This window comes from Rattus rattus, chromosome 7, assembly GCF_011064425.1.
Source record: "Rattus rattus isolate New Zealand chromosome 7, Rrattus_CSIRO_v1, whole genome shotgun sequence".
Classification (NCBI taxonomy): Eukaryota; Metazoa; Chordata; class Mammalia; order Rodentia; family Muridae; genus Rattus; species Rattus rattus.
Genome location: NC_046160.1, coordinates 8,224,583 through 8,250,281, shown reverse-complemented (window position 1 = coordinate 8,250,281; position 25,699 = coordinate 8,224,583). Strand labels below are relative to the sequence as shown.

General features: G+C 49.1%; 2 protein-coding genes across 2 annotated transcripts; one reads left to right on the top strand and one right to left on the bottom strand.

Moving 5' to 3' along the window:
• Positions 1 to 319: 319 nt before the first annotated feature.
• Abcg5 (ATP binding cassette subfamily G member 5) lies at positions 320 to 25,519 on the bottom strand. The gene is made up of 13 exons (XM_032908571.1): positions 25,316 to 25,519; positions 24,587 to 24,708; positions 17,857 to 17,993; positions 17,673 to 17,771; positions 15,177 to 15,309; positions 13,728 to 13,867; positions 12,706 to 12,835; positions 11,778 to 11,991; positions 11,469 to 11,674; positions 10,518 to 10,656; positions 7,522 to 7,707; positions 2,443 to 2,555; positions 320 to 957 (listed from the first exon to the last, which is right to left on the bottom strand). The coding sequence occupies exons 1-13, from the start codon at positions 25,459 to 25,461 to the stop codon at positions 764 to 766; spliced, it is 1,959 nt and encodes a 652-aa protein (XP_032764462.1). The 5' UTR covers positions 25,462 to 25,519; the 3' UTR covers positions 320 to 763.
• On the top strand, positions 20,857 to 21,336 carry LOC116905535 (60S ribosomal protein L21-like). The gene has a single exon (XM_032908573.1). It carries the CDS (start codon positions 20,857 to 20,859, stop codon positions 21,334 to 21,336), a length of 480 nt encoding a protein of 159 aa, XP_032764464.1.
• Positions 25,520 to 25,699: the final 180 nt, after the last annotated feature.

Here is a 25,699-nt window from a genome sequence, read left to right as displayed (position 1 = left end):
TCGGCATCCTTCCTTTCCACGACTCGGGACCATGGATTCCTGGTGCAGCCTGTTCTCCTGGGCAGGGGTGTTGTGCCTCTTGATTAGTTTTCTATCCAGACATTGCATAGCAGCTGATCCCCAGACTACATAGCTCATTTCTCTCACACGCTTCCTTTTAAAGAGCAAACTACGCTAAAAGTGAAGAACAGCCAACATTTCTTCACTGATACGTGGAGTTCAACATTCATCCTCTTCCTGGTTTCATCAGCTGCCTGATGCAGTCAGGTGACCCAGCCCTGTCGTGTAGAGCAGCATGCGGGGCAAGAATGGGGTGCAGGGCAGGGGTGGGGGAGGGGGTGATAAACAGCAGTGGAAGCTCCTTACCCTCTTCTGTAGGAGGCCTTCTCAGTCAAACCCAGAACAGTCAGTAATCATACACATTTATTGTACTTTTATCAAATTCTTTATCAAATGTAAACATAATTTTTTTAAAACAGGCTTATTTTTTCTGTGTCTAGAAAAAACACGTAGTGAAGCTAATGTCCTTTGGTTTCTGAATTATTATTAGTATTATTTACATCATTGGACCAGTTCAGTCACAATGTCCACGCACCACACTGCTCCATAAGCTGGACTAGCAAAGGACGGTGAGTTCTCGGAGCCCTTGAGGCTCTGCATAGATGCCAGGGTCACAGATGGAACCATGATGATTAGAAGACAGTACTTCTCTGTGCTCAGTGGGCAAGCCTGCCCATTAACCCTTTCCTGCCTGCCATCTTACCTATCTGCTAATCAGGTAGTCCCGGACTTTAAAGACCACTATCCCCAGGATGACAAGAGTCGGGACGAACGCGTACAAGATCAGGAAGTTTGCCGTGAATCTGGACGTGGCCCCTGGGCAGGTTTTCTCAATGAATTGGATCCCTTGGGTGATGGAACACATTGGGTTATTTAGCACAGAAGTGTTGGAGTTACCTGCCAAGGAGAAGGACAGGGTCAGCCCTCAGGCACTTCAGGTACTAACTCACAAATACTTCCCTGATGTTGAGATAGTGTTCAGAACTCAGCCCTCTTCATGAAAGACACGAACGCAGGATTAACAGTGGAGTGGAGGAAGAGTGAGTCCTGGCTTGTTTTAAAGACAGAAAGTATTTGCTTATATTTTGAGAATAGATTCATTATTTTATTCCTGGTCTTCAAATATCCCTCCTGTCAATGTCCTAGTCCCTGGCATTGTTAGCTGGAGACTATTAACCCCTGCACTCTGCTAGGCACCGGGATTTCCAGTGGCCAAGGGACATGTGTTCTCAGTGGCCAGTCATAGATCGGAGGTTGACTTTTGTCATAAAAAAATGGGTTTACTCGTCCGTAATCTATACACACTTTAGGGGACAGAGGCCACATTAGCTTGCTGTGGTGTGTTCCGCAGACAAGGACTCAGCCTGTTCAGAATATACTAGCAATTACACGGGCCTGTCATTTTCTAAGAATATCAAAGTGCCCCTAAGCTATTGACTACTGACCAGAGACTAACTTGACCTCTGAATATTTTCCTTTGAAAATCAGAGAAAATGGGGTGCTCCTGGAGAGATGGCTCACAGCGAGAGCGCCATTTACTCTTGTAGAGGACGTGGTGTCCCTAGTGTCCCTAGTGTCCACTCCACTGCTTACAACTGTCTGTGACTCCAGTTCCAAGGGATCTTGGCACCCTCTTCAGCCTCCACCAGCCACTAGGTACTTGCACAACATGCATACATACGTAAATGGAGACAAAACATTCACAGACAAAATAAATATAGTTTAAAATGCCTTAAATCAGAGAAAATGGTGGGGTTTGTTTCAAATCAAGGTTTAAAGTGCTTTTACTATGAAAATACAACATTTCAGGGGTTTGGGATGATAGCATAGTCAGTAAAGTGGCTGCCACAGAAGCAAGAAGACCTGAGTTTGATTTGCTCACACAAAACGCTGGGCATGGTGACACGTATAATCCCAGCACTGGGGAGGCAAATGTCCCTGTCCCTTGCTGTCCAGCCAGCCCAGCCTAGTCAGAGACCCTAGGTCTCACCAAGAGACTGTGTCAAACAACAAATGGGCAACTATGAAGGAACAAAACCCAAGAAAATCCAAGGTTGTATTCTGACCTACACACACACACACACACTCACACAGAGACACACACTCACACTCAGACTGAGACACTCATACACATTCCACACTCACACAGACACACACTCATACACCCACAAAGACACTAATACACATTCACACTCATACAGACACACACACAGACACACACCACACAGACACTCACACATTCACACCCATACACACACACACACACACACACACACACACACACACACACACACACACACAGCATTTCTTCCAAACATACATTTCCCTGGGAAATCGCTTACTTAGAGCAGCATGCGGAATATTGTAAAATAGGATACTTACCACAAGTGAAGTTCAGGCCATAGAACTCATTGACCACAAGAATCTCACAACAGTACTTTTGGAATGTAAAGTAACCCAGGATTTTTAAAGGAATGGGCATTTCTTCTATGTTTCTTAAGAAAGAGAAACAAGAGGAAGAAAATTCAGTGGGCTCTAGTAAACAGACTCACTAACTGGAAAAGGTAAGTCTGTATGCTTTCTAATCTAAACATAATCCTCCAGCTCTATTGCAAAGGTGATCCTTACAGTGAAATCACCCAGTAACACGGAAGCCTGTAAGCAAACAGCATCACCCAGAAACGACTGCTGACATTTTGGTGATATGGTGTAACGTGTGTTCATGAAACTCACACCGTGTAGAACCACACTGTTTATCCTCTTGGTGATCCCACAGATCCCAGTCATCCTCCATGTCAGTGAACCTGGTGCTCTGTCATTTCAGTCTGACAGCCATTTCAGTAGCCTCTCGTGACTGGTAGGGGTAGTCTCTCTCTCTCTCTCTCTCTCTCTCTCTCTCTCCTCTTTTCCCCCCTCCTTCCCCCAACCCACTGCCCCTTATTTGAATAAACACACAAGAAACCATACACCTAGCACACCCTACATCGGGAAAGACTGTCTGGCATCGGACTAAGCAGATATCTGAAGGTCCTCAGGGTGATTTGAGAACCAGGTTGGAATATAAGGAGTCTGGCAGTGGTGGAGCACACTCTTAATCCCAGCACTCAGGAGGCAGAGACAGGCGGGTCTCTGTGCGAGTTCGAGGTCAGCCTGGTCTACAGTGTTCAGTTCAGGACAGCCAGGACTACACAAACACACACAAACCCTGTTTCAAAAAACAAAACAAACAAACTAGGAGGGGAAAAGCTGAGCCTGTGTCAGAAGTTCTTGGTTTGGGTTTGGGTGGCCCCCTGCCCCCTCCCCTCGTTCCATTCTTTATCCTTGTGAAAACAGCTCCTTTCCTGTCTGTCTTAGGAGGAATTTCCTACCAACACTGGTTCCCTCTTGGAACACTATATGGTTTGTATCAGTGATAATGATTTATGGGACCGGTGAGATGGCTTAGTTTAGAGCAGTTTTTGCTCTTGTAGAGGACCTGGGTTCAAATCCAGCCCCTACATGAGGGTCCACAACCACCTGTGACTCCAGTTGCAGAGGGCACAACGGCCTCTTCTGACTTCCTCAGGCACCAGATACACATGTGGTACACAGACATACACACAAGTAAAACATTCATAAATTAAATATATATTAAATAATTTCTCTTTATAAGACAATTCTAGGTACTTAGGGATTCTCTGAGTAGTCCTGGCTGTCCTGGAACTGGCTCTGTAGGCCAGGCTGGCCTCAAACTCACAGAGATGGACCTGCCTCTGCCTCTCAAGGGCTGGGGTTAAAGGTGTTAAAGGCGGGCTCCACTGCCTGGCATTTCGGGGTATTTTTAAATATTCTATCCCTAAAGAACTCACAGTGCAGTTGGGCATATAGACTGTGCGTCCTCAATGCTACAACAATACACGAGAGCACACCAACGACCAATGCTACATGTCCATCACACCATTACAGTTCATACTTGTCTTCCCTGGTCCCGGGGGCGGGGGAGGGGTCGCCAGTCTCAGCCCTTTCAGCTACAGGCAGCTTCCAATATGGGAAGCTGTGGACTGGAGAGGGTTGGGGAGGAAATTACAGAGGAGAAAGAACACTGGACGGAGGACGGGAAGTGGGAGCCCAGGGAGATGAGCTTGGAATGACCGTGGAAACAGTAGGTTGGGGCCTTGAATTGAGTTGACACTGAATAACCATGGAAACAATCAAGGTGTTTTAAGGAAGTGGATGCAGCGCCAACAGGTAGAATGGAGCAGAGTGAGAGGGTGTGACTACGACGGTAAAGAAGGGGAAGCAGGCTGTGGCAAAAGATCAAGTGTGAGATGACAAAAGACCTGGACAGGGTGGTGGCCCCCAGCGGGGCTGCCCTGCTGTGTGCTGCTGCTTTGAGGTCAGAAGTGTGCCCTCATCTCTCCTCATGCCCAAGGAAAGTCATCCATTTATCCGTTCAACCTAACCAGTGATTTTTGCTTAATTGGCTGTAGGTCCTGGGCTGGTCACTAAGAAAGACTGTAGAGGTGAACGGCGGACTGCCACTCTCAGGAATGTCAGTCTTAAGTATTAAAGAAAGAATGTGTAAGGTGGCCTAATGGGCCGGTGTGTGTGTGTGTGTGTGTGTGTGTGTGGATGTGTGTTTAGGGTGGGGTGTTTGTGGGTGTGTGTGGGTGTGTGTGTATGTGTGTGTGTATGTGTGTGTGTGTGTGTGTGTGTGTGTGTGTGTGTGTGTATGTGTGTGTGTATGTGTGTGTATGTGTGTGTGTATGTGTGTGTGTATGTGTGTGTTTGTGTGTGAATGTGTGTGTGTGAATGTGTGTGTGAGTGAATGTGTGTGTGTGTGTATGTGTGTGTGTGAATGTGGGTGTGAGTGTGTATGTGATGTGGGTGTGTGTGAATGTGTGTGAATGTGTGTGTGTGTGAATGTGGAATGTGTGGTGTATGTGTGTGTTTGTGGAATGTGTGTGTGGTGTGTGTGGTGTGTGTGTGTGTGCTGTGTGCGAATGTGTGTGTGAATGTGGTGTGTGGTGTGTGAGTGTGTGTGATGATGGTGTGTGTGAATGTGTGTGTGTGTGTGTGTGTGTGTGTGTGTGTGTGTGTGTGTGTGTGTGTTTAGAGAGAGCCTCTTCAGCCTTAAATAGAGGGTAGATTTTGTACAGGTGACAGGGACAAAGAGCCCAAGAAGTTCTGTTGAAGAGGGCCCAGGTGTTGTGACTGAAATGCTGTCTGCACTCTGAAACACAGTGCATATGTGTCCTTCATCTGATTGATTTTTATTTATTTTAAAATATCAGGATACAGTCCGCCTGTGGCTGTTTGGGGTGACATTTGCTTTCTCCTATTCTATAGTTTGCTGTGTGAGGAGATGTAACACCAAAGCCATTTCCCTGTGTGTCTAAGCAAGAGGGAGCCAGCAGCCAGATGCTGCTGGCAGTTCAGTCAGGAAAGATGGTGCCGTGAAGGGAGAGCCTGGGACTGCAGGTGGAGGGAGAGCAGGGCAGGGTCCAAGCACAGTCTTGTAATGTGGCGACTTTGCCAAGAGCATGAGAACATTTGCCAATGGTGGCCCCGGCATCCCTCTTAAGAACATTCGTACCCCAAACCCCAGTGTGTCAAATAGCACCAGACTGCCTACCACTGCAGAGATCTGACTGTATGAAGGAGTGGACGGTGCCCATGCTACCTTGTTGGCCTGATTCTGAACCTTTGCCTGACTTGCATAGTTTTCAGAGATGCTACCAACCCCCGTCAGCAGCAGAGACAAACACGGTGTAATATGTCCTTTATGGATGAAACCTAGCTGCTTTGCTCAGAAGTACCTTGTCTTTCTATAGTCTAGTGTGGACGTCTTGTAGCATGCGCTCTGGTGGGTCATCCCATTAACCCCTTCTGATCTGAAGAAGTAGCTTCTTGTCTGGAGATTTTATAAATCAGGAAACCAGTTTCGACAGGGAAAAAAGTGACCTGTTCAAGGTCAAGAGGCAGCAAGGCAGTAGAGGAAGTTTCTGGTGTCCACCTGGCCCTCTCTGGGAAATATGTGCACTCTGGCCATGCTCCAGAGGTAGGCCCCAACCAGTCAAGTCCAAGCCCAGCCTCCTTATTTGTAAACAAATTACTCCAAACTGAACCATGAATGGGATTAAATTTAAATAGATGCCCACTTTTTTTTGTTGCTTCTTGCTTGATTTTGTTGTATGTAGGTGTGTGTGTGTGTGTGTGTGTGTGTGTGTGTGTGTGTCTGTGCACGCAAGCTTTTGAGCACACATGGGGAACCCAGAGGAGGATGCCAGGCAACCTCTGTACATCTCCATCCTAGTCTGGTGAGACAGGTTCTCCTACTGAACCTGAAGTTTGTGATTTGGGGGCTAGACTGGTTCCAGCAATCCCCCTGTCTCTGCTAGGGCTACAGGCCATGCCTTTTGTGTGGGTGTGGGCAGCCCATACTTGGGTTCTCATGCTTGTAGAGCAGCCATCTTCCCTCCAAGCCCCCCACCAGCCCTTTAAGCTAAGTAAACAAAGCCATCACAATTCCCTTACCCGCTGGTCCCACATGTAGCGTGGCCCGGACGAATTTAACTCTTTACATTTTTAGACCCTTTCTGTGACTAATTGTAGAACATGTGTGCATTGCACATGTGTGTTCTTGATTATAAAGTAATACATGATAGGGAAATTATAAAGTAAATGTGATGAGAAATTAAATATTAAATATCATCCAGAGATTCTCAGTGTTGACCTTTGGAACATGTCCACTAATCTTTATTCTCTCTTGAATAGAACTTTATCCTATTGGCTCTTTCCTTACTTCACCTATTTTAATTTCAGAGCACCCATCCTGCTTCCTTGCTGGCTAGTGGGCAAGCCACAGTCCCCCCAGTTAGGGTACAGGGCTCTAAAGAGATGGCTTAGCAATGTCTAAGAGCACTGGCTGCTCTTGCAGAGGTCCTGGGTTCATTTCCCACCACCTACATGGTGGCTCACGACCATCTGTAATTCCAGTTTCAGGGGACCTTCTGCCTTCATCCGGCCTTTGTAGGCACCAACGAGTACATGGTGCACATACATATGTGCAGGCCCTTGCACATACACATACATAAAAATAAATATGTTTAACATGGGAATTGAGAGCTCACATCACTTGTACCAGTTAGATGTGAGCTAAAGTTTGGCTGTAAGTTAAGCTTCGAGTCTCCTAGAGAATCCTGATTGTTTCCTGTGTTTTGTTTTACTAGCTGGTTACATGTGAGTCCCATCAGAAACTGTTGTGTCCTGACTTCTACTAAAAAGACATCTTGCTAACAAGCTGACCAGTTCAAAGGCTAAGGCGATAATGATTGGCGAGCAATAGGAACATCCCAGACTACAAGGTGACGTTGAGCCAGCGCCACTCGGCTCTCTGGGTTTGCTTTATGACAGTCATCATGGGTTGACCCTTGACCACAAGTTCTGCCAGACTAAATCTTTCAAATCATTTCTTCTTACCTGATAAATCCAGATCCAATGAGCAACCCAGAAATGCTCAGCAGAGCCACTATGCTGTTGACAATATTGGGGTTTTGGACCATACCAAGCAGCACAAGTGTCAGAAATTCTCCAATTAAGTGAGGGGCCAACAGAGCGGCGGAGAAGTATCCAAATCTGGCGACCTCGGGATACAAGCCCAGAGTCCTAGAAAAACACGAGCTCTTTAGTTCTCTCTCCGCGCACTCTCACTTAAGGAAAAGACCACATTTCCTCCCGTGACTGAGCCCTTGCTGGCTGGCGAGAGGCGGACTTAGCAGTGCGAGCCCCATTCCCCTTCGCCAGCCTTCTTAGGAACAAAGCCAACATCTGAGTCTGCTCATTACCGCAGTTGTTCCTACTGCCTTCAACTCAGTGTGCAGTGCTGTTAAAACCCCTTTAGCTCGCACGGTAAATATTAAATTGCTTAGGCAACAGCCTCCCGGGCCGGCGTGAACAGGGCCGTCGAATCCCCCTGATCTCTTCATGAATAACTGCTCTTCCTGCCATTCCCACCCCAACACACTGCCGTGCTGCCCTGACGCCATCCCTATTCTGTAGGATTATTGCCAGCACACAGTCGTTCACGGTCCACCCATTACCCTCCCACCCCATCTCTCTAGTGTCTTTTATTCTAAGAGCCTCGGTTTTAGCTCCGTGTCCTTGTAAGCTAACCTGTATCTGAGCACTTTCCTAGTACACTTCATCCATCCCATTGTTCTCAGCCCTGACGACAGTGTGTCTTTATCCGAATACCACTCAGGGAAGTTGAACTTTCGGATCGTCATGGCAGCCAATGTTATGCTGGGCTGCGTATTGAACCCAGGGCTTTGTGCAAGCTGGGCAAACCCACTCTACCTTGGGCCACATCCCCAGCCCTGATAGTGTGTCTTAAACTCTCAGTAGACGTAGGGGCCATCAGTCCACTTCGCCTGCACTCTCCAACTCTTGAAGGTTCTCCTTCCCTCGCCCAAATCACCATGGGTTTTTATTACATTAATTTTCCTCTCCATCATAGTCCTGTGGCTCCTAAAACATTCTGTTGCCTTTAACATTCTTATAGTATGAAGGCAGGATATTCTCCGCCTGATCTTTCCCTCAAAGTCTTGGAACTTTCTGATAAGTCACTGCAGAAATGCTTCTAGTCAGTTGGTCTCCAGCGCCAGAGCCTCGGCCACGACTTGCCTTTATACCCTAGATTCTCAGAATTTTCCAAACTGTTTGAAGTTCCAAGTGGCCTCCCCCTTCTGGGTCCCCAGGCTCTAAGCCATCCTTGCTCGTTCTGCACCACTGTCTAGGAGCCCTGCTTAGTACGGGGGGCAGAAGTGAGCATGGCATTGCTGTGCCAACCGGATCCAGTCTTCCACATTGCCACTTTGCCTTAGCTGGCTAAGGTTTTCTCTTTACATCTTGGGGTCCAGTGGGAGATCATCATGGTGCGTTTTAAGCTATATTTTAAGTTACTTTCTCTCTCAGTTCCCCAATTTCATTCTCTTCTGCATTCTCAGAAAGAGAACTTACATTCTATTCTGTCTATCTATCTATTTAATTATGTATCTATCTAATCTCTCTGCCTCTCTCTGCCTCTCTCTGTGTCTGTCTCTCTGTCTGTCTCTGTTTGTCTCTCTGTTCTCTCTCCCCTGTGTGTGTGTGTGTGTGTGTGTGGTATTCTCCATCTTTGCTCAGTGTGACTAGGTCTTCTTGCACCCATGATGCCATGCCACTCTGACTTGCCCGTGTATGTGACTGGGCATGACATGCCCGTGTACGTGACTGGCCATGACTACGTTGAGTGGGATGTTCCTCGGCTCGCAATCTGTTTGCACGCGTGCTGGAGAGCCTAACCCAGGGCTCTAGGAAAGCCTCCTATCATGGAGCTACACCCCAAATCCTCGCATGGTTTTTGATGGTTTTTCCTTACCCTATTCTAAGACAACCATTCCTTAAACCCAGCAGCCATGGGACTCATGCTGATTTCTTTTCTTGCTCTCCAAATGGACTGGTGGATGCTGCCTATGCCACCCCCCAACCTAATGAGAGTTTAAGACACTGTCACTGGTCCAGCTCACATCCTCACTGCTCCCCTCAGCTCATGCCCTGCACCCCACTCCACTCCTGATGCCAATGAGCCAATGACCTCCTCGTGTCACACCTTTCCTCTTCAACCTGTCTTGATCCTGAACACGCTTATAGCGCATGCGCCTCACCTCTGTTGTTCTCTGAGTAACTGTGTCTCCCGAGAAGGTGCACCAAGCCCTGCAAACCCTTCATTCTGGAGCCTAAGCCAGCACCCCCTGGGTTATCTCGCACTTGCATGCATGTAGCTTAGGAAAACAGTTGCTGTTGCATGGCATGGGGTTTGCAGAGGTTGCAGTTAGGAGCATCTGCAGAGGACACCAGGCAGTGAAGAAGGACAGTGTCCGGAAGACCTGCCTGGAGTCCTCTCAACCTTGTCATTCATGGAGTCAGGACAAGCCCACTTGTGTGCTCCATGGCTCCCTACAGCAGAGCCGCATGGAGAAGGGACATGACAGAGACATATGGGGAACCCTTTCTAAGCTCTAAGAAACAGAAAACCCCACAGAAGTGATGTGGCTTCTTCTTGTAGCCACTCTCTTTGCTGAAACCCTCTCCACCCACCCAACTGTGATGTCCGGGTCCATCAGCAAAGCTTCAGGCTGAGGAGCTGCTACAGCCTGGGGAGGCTGCGGGCTCCTGCACCTGTGTCCCGGCTCCTGTGAGCACTTCTGTAGCTCAGACCCTCAGAGCATGAGACATGCTGCTTCCTGACCCAGACATGCTGGCTGCTCCCGGCTCCCCAGGCAGCACGCACTGGGGTTGCTCGTAATAAGTTGGCCCTGAATCAAGGCATAGATGGAAGGGTTCGCCCATAGCTGCGGTAAATGTGTCCCAACACCTCCACGACCCCACGAGGAGCCTGACCCAGGGGAACTGAATACTCCTGGACACCACCTTACCAGTAACACACGCTGCTGAAAACCACCGTGGCAACGATGCTGAAGGGGAGAGCATGCAGCACATAGGCGAGCAGCATCTGCCACTTCTGGTACAGGCCATCCTGACTCTCCTGGTCGCTGACAGCTCTCAGCATGGGAACTGGCATGGAAGGCATGTTCGGAAGCAGTCAGTCACCACACTGCTGAGGGACGAAAGGCTACCCAAGCTGAACTTGAGGTCAGCCAAGATGGCTGGCGGCCAGAATCATGGAAGGACAATAAATGCTCCCACCTCTAAAATCTACACACTGCCTGGGGACAGTGTGGCGGCAAAACCTGGCACTTTGCTTTCATCTCTAAAGTAATAAAGCACACAGAAGGGAGGTGTGAGTGAGTGACCCGAAGCCCCTTGTCCTCTCCTACAGGACCCGGTCCCCACAGCAGCCAGGACATTGGTTCTCAGAGGCCAGAGATGCCTGGTAAAGGGAGAGACTCAACCCTTACCCTCCTCCCCATCTGGGACCAACTTTCCAAAGCACCAGTCTTCCCCTCTTCCCTGCACTTGCTGTTCCTCCAATGCCTGTTTTTCTGAGGCAAACTGCAGTGCCAGGCAGGACAGTGCTGCCTCTGGGTTGGCACAATTAGGCGTTGTCTCTTCCAAAATAGGATTCAGCATGATAATCTACACCACTAAAGGTCCTAGTCAACAAGAGTGAACTGTTGAAACCCTTTTCAAATTCTGCACTACCAACGCCACACCACCTTGTGTTTCTGAGTCCTTCAACCCTCAAAGATGTCCATTGGTGAACTCACATCAAGGGGACCCTACAGTGAAGTGCCTTTCCTTGGAGAATTGGGGGAAGGGCATGTTTTTCTTAGAGAAATTCCTTTTTAATGGCCAGCTTTTGGGAGGCAACATTCGGATCAGATAGATGTGGGGGAGAGAGCCGCACCTCCAACACAGGCACTTACAGAGGTTCACAGCGTTGAGCATGCCGGTGTACGGCGTGGCACCCACGAGCTGGTACAGCAGCCCTACGCGGTCCTGAACAGCGCCCTTCAGCATGTTGTTCTGGACTCGGAGAAGGTAGAAAATGAGGAACAGACCCATGATCAGATTCTGAACAAGACGCATAATCACCGCCTGCTTATTCCTCATTAGGTTTCTCGTTACTCTCCTGAAAACCAAAGGAGCCGTTTTCATTTATTCGTTTCATTTCGTTATTGTAAATGAGCGTGAAGAGCCAAGCCAGCTCTTGGCTGTATTTCCAAGGCTCTTACCTCAGGAGAACGCCGAGCTTGCGGAACATTCCGGGAGGATCTTTCGTTTTGAAAGGAACCATGGGTAAGGTTTTCAGGTGTCTTGTTCTTTCAATGTTCTCCAGGATTTTGTGACAGATGTCCGATTGCTTGAAGGCGGATTCCAGCATCTGGACTCGCTTGTACGTCTCTATCTCCCGCTCTTTGCTTTGGGTGTCCACTGATGTCAAGTCCACTAAAAGTTTCCCCCAAAAGATATGAGTTTCTAAATACACATGCACACACACACAGTGGACACTCATACTAGATTCATCATCACTCTTTGCCCTATCTCAACGGAAACGCTCCTGTCACTAATGACTGTCTGGTACACAGAAATGTCTAAAGCTACCCAGAAAGGCCATGAAAATCCTGGATCAACTGCCTGGGAGGATTTCGAAAGCCAACTAGTTTTCCCCTGACAGTGAGAGAGAGAGAAAGTCAACTAGTTTTCCCTGACACCTCTCTGCTCTGCTAAGTCAGTAGAGGCAGGTTAACTGACCTACCAAATTAACTCCTTGAAAAATAAGAGAACATCAAAACAGACAAATGCAAAAGTAAGTCTTAGCAAAACAAAAGCCTAGAAAAGCCGGTGTCATCCATGCCGAAATCAAACCTAAGGAAGATTTAGGGCGGGCAGGATGGCTCAGCAGGTAAAGGCACTTGGCAACAAAGCCTGATGACCTGACTTTGATCCCTGGAACCCACATGGTAACCATGGTAACCATCTTCTCTGGGTGGTTGTCCTCTGACCACTACATGTAGACTATAGCACAAATGTGTGTGCAGGCACAGGGACACACACACACACACACACACACACACACACACACACTCATAATAAAAAATTACAATTAAAAAAGATTCTCAAAAATCCCTGATAGTAAATATTTTTTAAAAATGCACTTACTGTAGAAATCAAAGGGATTGGAATGTTCAGGACAGGGGTAACCACAGTTGTTGAAGAAGCCGAGCATCTCCTCTGGTGTGCCACAGAACACCAACTCTCCGTAAGTCAGAATGGCAATTTTGTCGAAGTGCTGATTGGACCACAGATGGTGTTAGTGTGTGCTTCCCAGCCCGGTTACCCCAGTGTGTGGTGTTGCCTCTGAGCCCCGGCATCACTCTTGGGCCACTGAGAGAGTGACCGTGAGGTGCTCTGTGTGTTGCTTGGGTTGGAAATATTAAGTTTTCATCTATCGACAAACAAACAATACTGGCTAACTAAAAGGATGCCGTGGGTATCAAATGAGGTTTTGGGGGATAAAATCTATAATGTTGTGATGAAATGGGGCTTTGGCAGCTAAGTAGGTCATGATGCCACTGCCAGATGCCTCCCCTCTTTGTGTGTGTGTGTGTGTGTGTGTGTGTGTGTGTGACACACCAACATCACGTGTCTTCCTTAATTATTCCTCCCCTTGTTTTTGAGACCGTGTCCCTTACTGAACCTGACACTTGTGGGTTCAGCTAGACAGAAAGGCCAGCAAGTCCCAGAAATCTTCCTGCCTCTGCCTCCCTAGCACCGGGTCCCAGCATGCACTTCTGTGCCCAGCTTTTACAGGCATGGGGAATCCAAACGCACAGCAAGCACTTTACCAACAGAGCCATCTCTCCAAGCTGCCACTGACAGCATTTTACCGACTGGCTCCATTTTGAGTCATTTCTAACTTGTACCCCTTTCCCTTTTCAAGTACGCATGTGGATGCCTGGCCCCAGGATTGCCTTGCGGACTACATGATTGCGGCTCGAATGGGCTGGTGTACAGAAGGTGCTCGGCACGCGTTAGGTACTGAGTTAATCAGTCCTTTGCTCCTTCATCACTGGCGTGTGCTCTTTACCCTGCCCTGCCATTCCCAGCTCAAGACCCCGTGCTCCTCCTGTCGAGTGGGATGAGATGTTGAGTTGAGCGGGACTTGAGGGGTGTTCCCTTACATGGAAGAGCTCAGAGCGAGGCTGGTGGATGGTGACGATTACAATGCGGTTCCTGCGAGCCAGCTCGACCAAGAGGAGGACGATCTGATTTGCAGTCATGCAGTCCAGTCCTGTGGTTGGCTCGTCAAGCATCATGACCTCTGCCAGAAAAGAAGGGTCAGATGTTTGAACCATTGCCCAGCATGCTCTGTGCTTAAAACTCAGTATTCTGATTGGTCCTTTCCTGAGATGCCGCGCCCCTTCCAAACTGTGTGGCTAGAGGCAGCCATGTAGAAACTGGCTTTCGCCCTGAGCCCAGAAGAAAGCACCTGACCTGGGAGGGCCCAGCTCTCAGCTCTGGAGCACACCTGGGACAGGAGAGAGACCATATCAGGTCTCTGTACTCTGGACTATGTGAGCTCCATGCCTAGGATGCTGGTAGAGACCAGGGCTAGCAGGCAGGCTTCGGAGGGTAAGAAAGTGGCTAACGCTTACCTAGCCCAACCCTGTGTCATATCAGAGCACTTTGAAGCATTAATGAGGTCTGCTCTTTGCACAGAGGAAGAAAGAAACAAGGTCTGAAGTGTCCGTGGATGGACAGGCATTGGCTGGGTGCTTTAGAGGCTTTAACTGTATCCCATGTCTAACCAAGAAGTGAGAGGGCTTTTATTATCTCCTGACCACGCACCATCAGAACAGACAGGCTTATCCTAGTACAGGCAGATGCAAAATACCCTCTCACAGGTACACATAAGTGCTGAGGTCTGTCAGATTGGGAGAATGACCAAACCAGGCGAGGGAGGGGAGGGGAGGCAGAGGACTAGCTACCTCACCTTGATGACCTCTTCCCCATGGTAGTATATACACTCAGTCAACTCTAGTCATTCCAGAACCCATTGGCCTTCCCCGCAGGGCACAACACTCCTGTTCTCATTAGTCAGGATGGACAGGGCAGGCCTCATATTCATGGAAGGCTCTGGTGGACCACAGAGACACAAACAGGACACTCTTAAGAGATGTTCAGTGCAGATGGTCTTTGTGATAGTCGCCCTAACTCTGAACCCGGGAACCCCATGGCTAAGGGAAAACACTGTAGGGCCAGTCATCTCCCCTCATGGGTTCACTGCTGCTACCCAGCATTGCAAGGGAATGTGCTACCACTTATCGTTAGTCTGAGAAAGGATCAAAGTTCAAAGTCCAGTTGAGCATGTATCACTTTATTACCATAAGGGTGAACTGTGATAAGTTGGAGGACTGTCTCCCAAATGACAGACCCTCATCAGGAAACGACATATGCAAACTGCATATAGCATTTCCCAAAATCAGGGCCTCGAATTTTCGAAACCGCAGGGATATCAATCCCACACAAGCCATTTCTCACTGGAAACTGAGAGGAAAGCGTCCCAAGCACCCGGGAACACATGGAGGACATCCTGCCAGCATCTAGTAATGGGTTTGTGTCCCACTTACTGGGGTCCTGAAGGAGTTGGGCTGCGATGGACACTCGGCGCCGCTCGCCACTGGAAATCCCCCCAAAATTAGAGTTGCCAATCATTTGGTCTGCCACGTGGCTCAGACTCAGCTCTGTCAGGACTGCCTCTACCTGTAAGAGACACAACACCCAAGGGCTGCCGCTGTCTCCATGACTGATACCTCAGTTTATGGACTGGTGATGACCCCAGAGAGATAATGCTTTTCTAGAGAACAAGGGCCACTTTCAAACTCACCATACCCTGGGGAGAAAAGTCCATTACAGTAAAATCCACCTTGGTTTAATATGTAATACATAGGTCAGATTTAAATAAAAGTTTTAAGTCCCTGGAGAGACAAAAAAAATGGTTTATTCTTGCAACAGAAAAATGACCCAAAGGCATAATTATGACATAGATTATGTTAAGTATTTGGGTTTTGAAATTTTATTGTTATAAACATTTTCTGTGCTTTAAAAAAAAAAAAACCAATTTGGTTTGAAGTGGCCCCTTTGTAGCCCAAGTAAGTCCTGGAGACTCAAGTGGCAATCACAGTGTGGTTTTACATCAAAGGAATATAATCCAGCTTCCAGAAGCAAATTAAAAGCCTTTCTAATCTTTACTCAAATCTCTCCGAGAAACTTCAAAGAGTCCCCAACATATAATGCTCAGCTCTGCACCCAGGCATCTAATTCCCCACCGATCTCTCCATTCTCCTACCCTGCAGCTCCCTGCAGTCCGAATCTTATTCCTGACTCTCCACGCCATCACATTCCAAAACAATCCTGACTGACTTGCTAAGAAGGCTGGCCTTTCTCCCCTCTCCCTGGGCTTACTGCAGCCCCCAGAGACCTTTGGGAAATCTCTACCTCTACCTCTCCCCTTCCTCTCTCCCTGAGTCTGCAGGAAACCCTGGGGGGGAAGCAGAGACAAGACTGAAACAATACAGAAGAGAATTTGTCCCCAGCTGCCTTTAATGAGATTGTGTCCCTTTCGAAATGGAAAAAGAAAAAAAGAAAGGAAGAATGAATGAAAGAAAGAAAGGAAGGAAGGAAGGAAGGAAGGAAGGAAGAAAGAAAGAAAGAAAGAAAGAAAGAAAGAAAGAAAGAAAGAGACTGACACATTTCTTTATGGTTTCAGGAAAGAGGAAACTTTTGGAGCAGAGTTCCAGAGGCCAGGGGACAGAGTCTCCAGCGTGAATGAAGCCCTGGTCTACAGAAGATGTGAAGAAGAAATGAGGCTAGGCTGTGTCAGAAAGCCAGTAAGATCAGATCTGGAAAGAACCATCTCCTCTTGGAATCAGATCGAAGGAACCTAGAACTGAGCTTTGCTTGACGTGTGGGCGATCTGACTCGAACCCTGGTTGGTCCTCTGAAAAAGCAGACAGTGCTCTTAACCACAGAGCCATCTCTCCAGCTCCCTTCTCCAAAATTCCTAAGTGGGATTTCTCACCATTTTAGATTTTAAGAAATTACTAAAGCAAACAGAGAGACTGCCACCGAGGGTCTACATAGCTGGTCCCTTCCTTTGTCACTTGGCTAGGTCCACCAAGCCATGTGAACACGTTATTGCACACCCATCTCCCAGGAGAGTACGGGTGTCCTCTCAGACTAGGATTCCCAAGAAAGTATGGAGTTAGAGGGAGTGGATTTTTCCCACAGGGTGGAGACAAAGCTCCCCTCCCCCCGGCTAATATTAGATATTAGCAAGATAATATTAATATTAGTGAGATATTGTATTTGCACAAGCCTGCTGAATACCAGCCAGAGAAGACACCAGAGACAGGACCCTTGTCATACCCCTGAGCTCTCTGGGTAACCTTAGTGGGAGAGACAGCTGAGGCATCTCTGGGGGGCAGGGGGACACCTACAGCTAACTGCCTCCCGGAGTTGTCCGGGATTCTCAAATGAAAGCCGTCTGCTCGCTTTCCCAAGAGCACGGTAAGATGCCTACCTACTTCCCAGGAAGCTGTGCCTGTGACAGGTGACAGCCCTGCCTGTTGCTGTTTTTTCTCAGGTGGTTCTCAGGCCTTCACAGTCCAGACCGAACCAAGCAATGTTTCCAACTAAGGTCAAGGTGGGTTTATTTGCGGCTACTTCCAAAATGGGTGTGGTCAACAAACAAACCTAGCCTGAGCGAGGACTCCATAGTTTCTTCCTTAATGGAAGAAACAGTCTACTTTGCATGAGGCCCCATAAAGACAAGACAAATAAGTGGGTAACGGCACGGACCACCTGAATCCAATCCCCTGAAACCACATGATGGAAGGATGAGACCGGAGGCATCATAGCAAACCAGGCTTAGGTTGGAGTGGTCACGTTTCAGATGTTTACACAGGTCGTGTAGCTGTCACTTAGGAAGGCAGAGAGAGGTGGAAAAGAGTCGTGTGAAAGCAAAGATAAAAGCGGGAGGACCAGGAGGTGCTCAGAGGAGGAGCTGCTGAGGCACCTGATCTCCCTCAGGGAACTGGCCTCCACTCTGCTTTAACTAAAAGTACCTTCTTGTCATAGAAGTCCGCGGAGCTGCTGCGGAGAGCCAGCATCGCCGTGTATCTCAGCGTCTCCCGCACCGTGAGGCTGCTCAGAAAGACATCGCTCTGCAGGAAAGGGGACATCAGGGTCGTCGGAGCCCCGGGGGTGGGGGCCAGAGCCCAGGCAGGCCAGGGCCAGGGACACGCCCACCTGCAGGACGTAGGAGACGCAGTCTTGGAACTGGTCCCTGCGCAGCTCGCAGCCATTCACAAACACTTCCCCTTCCAAGGTCCCTGTGCGCCGCAGCCTCCCAGAGATGGCGTCCAGCAGCGTGGTTTTCCCTGAGCCTAGGGGCGACAAGAGAAGGCCCTGGAGGAGCCTCTACACGGTGAGAATGGGAGCACTTCTCTAGACCCTTTATGCCTCAATGGGACCCTGACTGAACCTCTCAATGGCCCCCCGGGGTCAAAATCCCAGGCTCTAAATAAATCTTTCCAGTTTATCCTCTGAATGAATTGGGAGGAGTCTAGTAAAAGAGGCCAAACACCACATGGAAATGTCTTCTGGTTTTGGTGACTAGAAAGTAGTTCCCTTGCCCTTGGCAGTGGTAGAACTGGGATCCAAGTCTGAAGAACCCCCGTATGTGCTCTTCATACGAGAGAGCTCAGAGAGTAAGCGTGCTTGCAGCCAAGCCTGAGGACCCGAGTTCAGTCCTAGAGGTGGAGGGAGAGACTGAATTACCAGGCGTTGTCCTCTGACTTTCTACATACATGCCATGGCATGCCTTCGACCATGCGTATACACACTTGCAAAAATAAACGCAGTGGGGAAATTTGAGTTGAGAAAAATGCAGGTTGCTGGGCAGTGTTGGCTCAGACCCTAAATCCCAGCACTAGGGAGGCCAGCTTGACTGCAGAGTGAGTTCCTGAACAGCCAGGGCTACACAGAGAAACTCTGTGTCAAAAAACCAATGAGAGAGGAGAGAGAGAGAGAGAGAGAGAGAGAGAGAGAGAGAGAGAGAGAGAGAGAGAGAGAGAGAGAGAGAGAGGAGAGAGAGGCTGGGAGAGAGAGACAGAGAGGAGGGGGGGAGAGGGGGAGAGAGAGAGAGAGAGAGAGAGAGAGAGAGAGAGAGAGAGAGAGAGAGAGAGAGAGAGAGGAGAGGAGAGAGGAGAGAGAGAGAAAGAGAGAGAGAGAGAGAAGCTCTGAATAGAAAAGCCAGGGACGGCTGTTGGAAACATTTGGCTCCTGGGACTTAAATTTCTTTTTGTAATCCCCTAGGCCTGTCCAGCTCTACCTGAATCTAGATAACATTGCTAGAGCCTTCTGACTCATGACTGAGACGTAGACTCGCAGACCTACTGAGTGTTAAGAGTTTGAGGGGCACTGCTTTAGTGGTCTTTGGGGAAAGCAACCTCAGTTTGTACTCAAGAGTCTTGGCTATAGCCAGTCACTGCCTCAAACATTCCTGCGGAGTTCCTCAGAAGCAACTGCCTGGTACTTGAAGTGACAGAGGAAGGTGTGTCTCTGTTTTGTTTTGTTTTGTTTTGTTTTGTTTTGTTTTGTTTTGTTTTGTTTTCCCGAGGTCACATCGCACACAAGTTAGCCTGGGTCCCAGAACCCCTGGAGACAGGACAGACTTTTCCCTTCGATGCCTACACAAGGCTGCCAAACAGGCTTACTAACAAGAACACAGGCGAGAGGCTTTGAACCACCTGAGAGAGCGAGGGAGCTCCTCCAGGCTGGGCAGCTCATGCAGGACCAGACAGAACATCTGTCCAAGGGTTTTGTAGAACCTGCTTTTGCTATGAGGGATCCAAATATAAGTTCCTACAGCAGTCACCATCGTGTCTAAACCACGTCTGACCAAACTCAGGATTAGCACTCATGTTCAGGCAGTGTAGAACAGAAAGGAGAATGAGCGTGTCCTTTGAAAGGAGTGGGCTTCCAGATGTCATCATTTGTGGTGTAAGTCCTGGAAATGTTGATAACGCCCTGTTTATTATGCTTCACCGTTCACCAGGCTCGCTCCGCAGCTTCTCTGCCCACACGGTTTGTGTGGGCTGCTTGCATTGTTTTTCCTTGACATTGAAAGAATAGTTCATGTGGAGAAACATTTGCAGTTGTCATCTCCCCACCTGTGTTTACGGGTGTTAGCTCAACTGCCTCTCTATAGAAAAGTCTTATTAGCGCAGTCAGTGTATTTGTAAACTGTCTGAAATAAAAGTGTAGGCATAAAACCATTTTCTCATATTAAGAGAAAAAAATAAATTGTGGGCTGGGAGAATGGCTCCATTGTAGAGCACTTGGTTGAACTTCCTCTACCACTGCCCCCCCCACACACACACACAGAGGAAGGGGGGAGGAAAAGGGAGAAGAGGAGGAAAGAAGGAGAAGGAAGAAAAGAAGGAGGACAGTGACCCTCAATGGGATTTACGACCTGACTTCCCAGCCATGAGCCCTGCCCTTCAGGTGAGGTTGCTCTAAGCAGAGCCTCAACTCTACAAGGTAACTCGATCCCGCCACCCCTCCTCGGTGCTTGCTCCTGCTGCCTGCCCTTTCTCTCTGTCTGTCCCTGCAGCTCCCCAGCCTCACACAGAGACCCTCGGGGTTCTCCCTGGCCTTCTCTTCTCTCCAGGTCTCACTACCGAAGACCAACTTACTACGTAAGCATGGCTGCACAGGCAGACGCCTCTGTGGAGGTAGAGTCTTTGTCACACACACACCTTCAGGCGACCGAAGCGATATAGGAAGCATGTTGTAAGGTGATAAGACATCACCCTCACGGCTGGAGTTAGTGTACTTAGGGAAGAGGCTGAGGGGCAGGGAGATGGTTCAGCCATTGTATAAACATGAAGACTGGAGTTAAAACCCCAGAGCCTTGTAGGCCAGCATGGCGATGCGTACTTGTAACCCTGGTACCGATGAGACAGAAACAAGAGCATCTCTGGGCTTCACTGGCTTCCTTGCAGCCTCTCTGAATCAGTAAGTTCCAGGTAAAACCGGGAGACTTTGTCTCGGGAAACAAGATGGGAAGCACGTAACTTTAAGCCCAGAACTCTGGAGGCAGAAGCAGGCAGATCTCTGAGCTTGAGAGCAGGTTGGTCTGCATTGCAGCTTCCAGACCAGCAAGGGCTAAACAGCAAGACCCTATCTCAAAAACAACAACCAGTCATTTCCACCACAGCAGCCATCTTCTGGTAACTCACCAAAATGACGAACACAAAAGGAAAGAGGAGAGGTACTCGGTATATGTTCTCTAGACCTTTTAGGAAACATGGAGACGTTCCTTTGGCTACATACATGCAAATCTACAAGAAGGGCGATATTGTAGACATCAAGGGAATGGGCACTATTCAAAAAGGAATGCCCCATAAGTGTTACCACGGCAAAACCGGAAGAGTCTACAATGTCACCCAGCGTGCCGTGGGCATCATTGTAAACAAGCAAGTTAAAGGCAAGATTCTGGCCAAGAGGATCAATGTGCGGATTGAGCACATCAAGCACTCGAAGAGCAGAGACGGCTTCCTGAAGCGGGTGAAGGAGAACGATCAGAAGAAAGAGGAAGCCAAAGAGAAGGGCACCTGGGTTCAGCTGAAGTGCCAGCCTGTGCCACCCAGAGAAGCCACTGTGGGGACTAACGGGAAGGAGCCTGGGCTGCTGGAGCCCATTCCATATGGATTCACTGCCTAATGTACACAAGGGAAATAAAGGACCTGGACTGCAAAGTGAAAACAAACAAACACTAACCAAACCAAGACACACACACACACACACACACACACACACACACACACACACACACACAAATAATAATCTACCCACAAACAAAATACAAGCACAAAAAGAAGACGCCCCGGTTGATTCCAGGTTCACACACATGTGCACCTGCATATACACACACACAGAATAATTTAATTAATTAACTTGGGAGAAATCCACTATGTGAGTTAAAGCCAGACAGTAACTGCTTCTGAAGAAGCCAGCTCTTATGACTTGAATATAAAATGCCCCTCCTCTGCCTCAGCCTCTTAGATGCTCAGCTGCTGCTGCTGCTTGTGGAGATTCTGGAAGCTTTAAGAGGTGCTGACGAGCTGGGAGAAGTAGGTCACTGAAGTGCTCCTCGGGGGGGGGTTCCCCTCAGGGGTGCTCCTCAGGGGTGCCCTCAGAGGTGCTCCTCAGAGGTGCTCCTCAGGGGTGCTCCTCGGGGGTGCGCGTCGGGGGTGCTCCTTGGGGCTGCTCCTCAGGGGTGCTCCTCGGGGGTGCTCCTCAGGGGTGCTCCTTGGGGCTGCTCCTCAGGGGTGCTCCTCAGGGGTGCTCCTCAGGGGTGCTCCTCAGGGGTGCTCCTTGGGGCTGCTCCTCAGAAGTGCTCCTCAGGGGTGCTCCTCGGGGGTGCTCCTTGGGGCTGCTCCTCAGGGGTGCTCCTTGGGGCTGCTCCTCAGGGGTGCTCCTCGGGAGTGCTCCTCAGGGGTGCTCCTTGGGGGTTCCCCTCAGGGGTGCTCCTCAGGGGTGCTCCTCGGGGATGCTCCTCGGGGGTTTCCTCAGGGGTTCCCCTCAGGGGTGCTCCTCTGGTGTGTCTTCTTCTGACCCTTTCTGACTCCTCTCTCTGCTTACCCTCCATCAGGATATGACCGCTCTGCCATGCCCCTCACCGTGATGGGCTGAACTCTCAGAAACCATGAGCCAAAACACATCTCTCCTCTTTAAAGCATAGGCCAAGTGTTGCCCACGATGACAAGCAAATAGTCCCCAGCCCTCGCCGCAGACCAGCTCTGTCAGGCCTTTGATCTTGACTGTCAGCCTCTTCAAGTGTGAGGAACACAGCTCTTGGTCTTAAGTCACCGAGTATGTGATTATTTTCTTACAGTAACTCAATTAGACAGTCAGTGAAACACTTGTCATTATTAGTGTTGCTGCTGTCATTTCTTTAATCGTCATCTAATGTCATATAGCTGTGCTTGGATGAATGCTCATGATTTGATTTGAGGCTGGAGCTCTTAATCTATTTTGTATTAATATAGGAAAACACCTGAGACTGGACGCCTGAGGCTGGGTAATTGTAGAAGTGTGTGTGTGTGTATCTGTCTGTCTGTCTGTGTGATGTGTGTCTGTCTGTGTGTGATGTGTGTGTATGGTGTGTCTGTCTGTGTGGTGTGTGTCTGTGTGTGGTGTGTGTATGGTGTATGTGTCTGTGTGTATGTGTGGTGTGTGTGTATGGTGTGTCTGTCTGTGGTGTGTGTGTGTGTGTGTGCATGATGTATGTGTGTCTGTCTGTGTGGTGTGTGTATGGTGTGTCTGTCTGTGGTGTGTGTGTGCGTGTGTGTGTGCATGATGTATGTGTGTCTGTCTGTGTGGTGTGTGTGTATGTGTCTGTCTGTGGTGTGTGTGTGTGTGTGTGTGTGTGTGTGTGTGTGTCTGTGTGGTGTGTGTGTGGTGTGCATATGTATGTGTATGTGTGTTGTGTGTGTGCATGATGTATGTGTGTCTGTCTGTGTGGTGTGTGTATGGTGTGTCTGTCTGTGGTGTGTGTGTGTGTGTGTGTGTGCATGATGTATGTGTGTCTGTCTGTGTGGTGTGTGTATGGTGTGTCTGTCTGTGGTGTGTATGTGCGTGTGTGTGTGCATGATGTATGTGTGTCTGTCTGTGTGGTGTGTGTATGGTGTGTCTGTCTGTGAGGTGTGTGTGTGGTGTGTGTATGGTGTATGTGTCTGTGTGTATGTGTGGGGTGTGTATGGTGTGTCTGTCTGTGTGCTGTCTGTGTGCATGTCTGTCTGTGTGTCTATGTCTGTGTGTGTGTCTGTCTGTATGACCCACAGTCTTACAGACTTAGAGTTCAAACAGGATAGCTTCATCTGTTCTGCAACACATCATGGATGGCATCATTGTTAGACAATGGGTACCGAGCTGCTGCAGGATGAGGCAGGAGCTGGGGGATTCAGGCATCAGGCCATCTTTTATATCAACTCTCTCTGCTGAGAACCAGTTTGGACACTGTCTGAACTACACTCACCCCACGGACCTCCACCCTCTCTAGAACCTCTCATTCCCACAGGAAACACAAACTCTGTCCCAGAGCTGTGGCACTCATCCCCATGCCTGGCTCTCACCACAGAGAGCACTGCCTGTTTCTAGGAAGAGCAAGGCAAAGGGACAGTAAATGCTGGCAACTTACAAGCGGCTGCTCGATCAAGAGGGTTCTGTGAGTCTAATATGTCAGAATCTTAAATGAATATACTCAGGATCACCCAGTGCTGTGGACACTGAGACATGCCACCCAGAGCCTGTCCTCTGAACCAGCGTGCCCCTCCCCAGATGCTGGAACCAGGAGGATTTACAGCTATAGGCTTTCCAGGGGTCTCCATTCTCAACTGTGTGTCTGATGACATCATAATGAAAAGACGATTAGGGTCAGGAATAGAAGTTAAGTCCTGACTGACAACGCCTTGACAAGAACTTTCCAGATGTGAATTAAAAATACAGCTGAGTGGCAGGCCTCGAAGGGGACAGGGACTCCACAGGAAGACCAACAGAGTCAACTAACCTGGACCCTTAGGGCTCTCAGATCCTGAACCAGCAACCAAAGAACATACATGGGATGGGGGAAAAGATTGCTGGAGGGGGTGACCATGAGGATGGCAGGAGGGATGCAAAAGTGAATAAGGAGAACGCAAGAGAGAGAGAGAGAGAGAGAGAGAGAGAGAGAGAGAGAGAGAGAGAGAGAGAGAGAGAAAGGAAGCTGTTGGGGCAGAGGGCTTTCTCAGGTACTTTTCTTAAGGTTTCACTTTGGTACCAGGTTCTATTCACTGTCACTAGATTTTGTTCAAATGCTAAATGCATAGCCTTTTCTCTCCAACTTAAACTCATTTCTTAAACACCGAGCTTAGACCGAGCCCCGGCCTCCCAGAGTCTGCCTCACAAGTGCAGGACCCCTCGAGGCGCTTACCTGAGCTACCTAAGATGCACATGGTCTGGCCACTCTCGATGTACAAAGAGACATCTTTGAGGATTTTCCTGTCCCACCTCTGCTGGCATGATTTGATGTTCCACCAGGGCCCGACACGGTTGCTTTAAAGGAAATCCCACATGAACAAAAGGCAGAGTAGGACCCTTGAAGGTGCCAGACCCCTGTTTCCCAGCCCCACACCCAGCCAAACCCCATCCCAGGTACTCCTGCACAAGATGACAACTCTATTTCAGCCTTACATCACACTATGTGGTCCTTGGAGGTGTAATGACAAGTTGGCCACCACCCAAGGAACGTGCCTCCCTTTGGCTGCTCTGATTACTGGATCTCTGTCTGGCTGCGAGGTGGTAACATGTACACTTTCTTCTGAGGTGAACCCTGCATTCCTTCATCGGGGTTCATTTCACCTTGTGTCCCCACTTCCCAAGCCTTCTCCATCTACAGAGGGCAGGTGATGGACCAGCCAAGGAAGGGGTAGAGCAGAAATCTATGAGAAGCAGCAAGCGGCTTCAGGCAGGGTGTGTTTCAATGTTCAGGATCTGCTCTGGGCAGGGGGAGGAGCCACTCACTGTTGCAACGAACTGTCCACTTCCACCCTGATCTGCTAGACAGGCAGCCCAAAGCCCACAGGCCCACCCACCCACCTTGGTGTGAAAAGGCATCAGATAGGGTGGGAAGCCTAGCTCTTCGCTGTGGGGGTCCCCTTACCTGACGCTGAAGGACACATTCAGGACACCTAAGCTGTGCCGAGCCTCTGAGTCTGTAACCAAGCCTTCCTCCAGGGAGCTCTGAGACCCTCTGTTGATGTGAGGCCCTCTGGCTCCCTCTGGACTCAGAAAGGGCAGCTCACTCATGGCCAGCGGGAAGCAAATGCAAGTGAATTCTCTGGTGTCCTGTCTGGCTCCAGAGCAACTTTAACTGAGGAGCCAATGAGAGTGCCCTGTCAGATCCTACCCAGCCCGAGAGTCCTCGTGAGACAACAGTTCACCGAGTTGGCCAACGATGCCATTATCTGATGTACCTTTAGCCAGAGTGTCCTTATCTCGACAATAGGCAGAACACACAGTGTGTTTGTAGGAGGGCTTGCCAGAG

What these genes read in the sequence shown, in the direction of transcription:
- LOC116905535 (XM_032908573.1), top strand. Translation starts at nt 20,857, where the DNA reads ATGACGAACACAAAAGGAAAGAGGAGAGGTACTCGGTATATGTTCTCT.
- Abcg5 (XM_032908571.1), bottom strand. Translation starts at nt 25,461, where the DNA reads ATGAGTGAGCTGCCCTTTCTGAGTCCAGAGGGAGCCAGAGGGCCTCAC. An exon ending in GTGCATCTTAGGTAGCTCAG is followed by an intron (nt 17,994 to 24,586) that starts GTAAGCGCCTCG and finishes TGTCGCCCCTAG; the next exon opens with GCTCAGGGAAAACCACGCTG. An exon ending in TTCAGCAGCGTGTGTTACTG is followed by an intron (nt 7,708 to 10,517) that starts GTAAGGTGGTGT and finishes GTGTTTTTCTAG; the next exon opens with GACTCTGGGCTTGTATCCCG.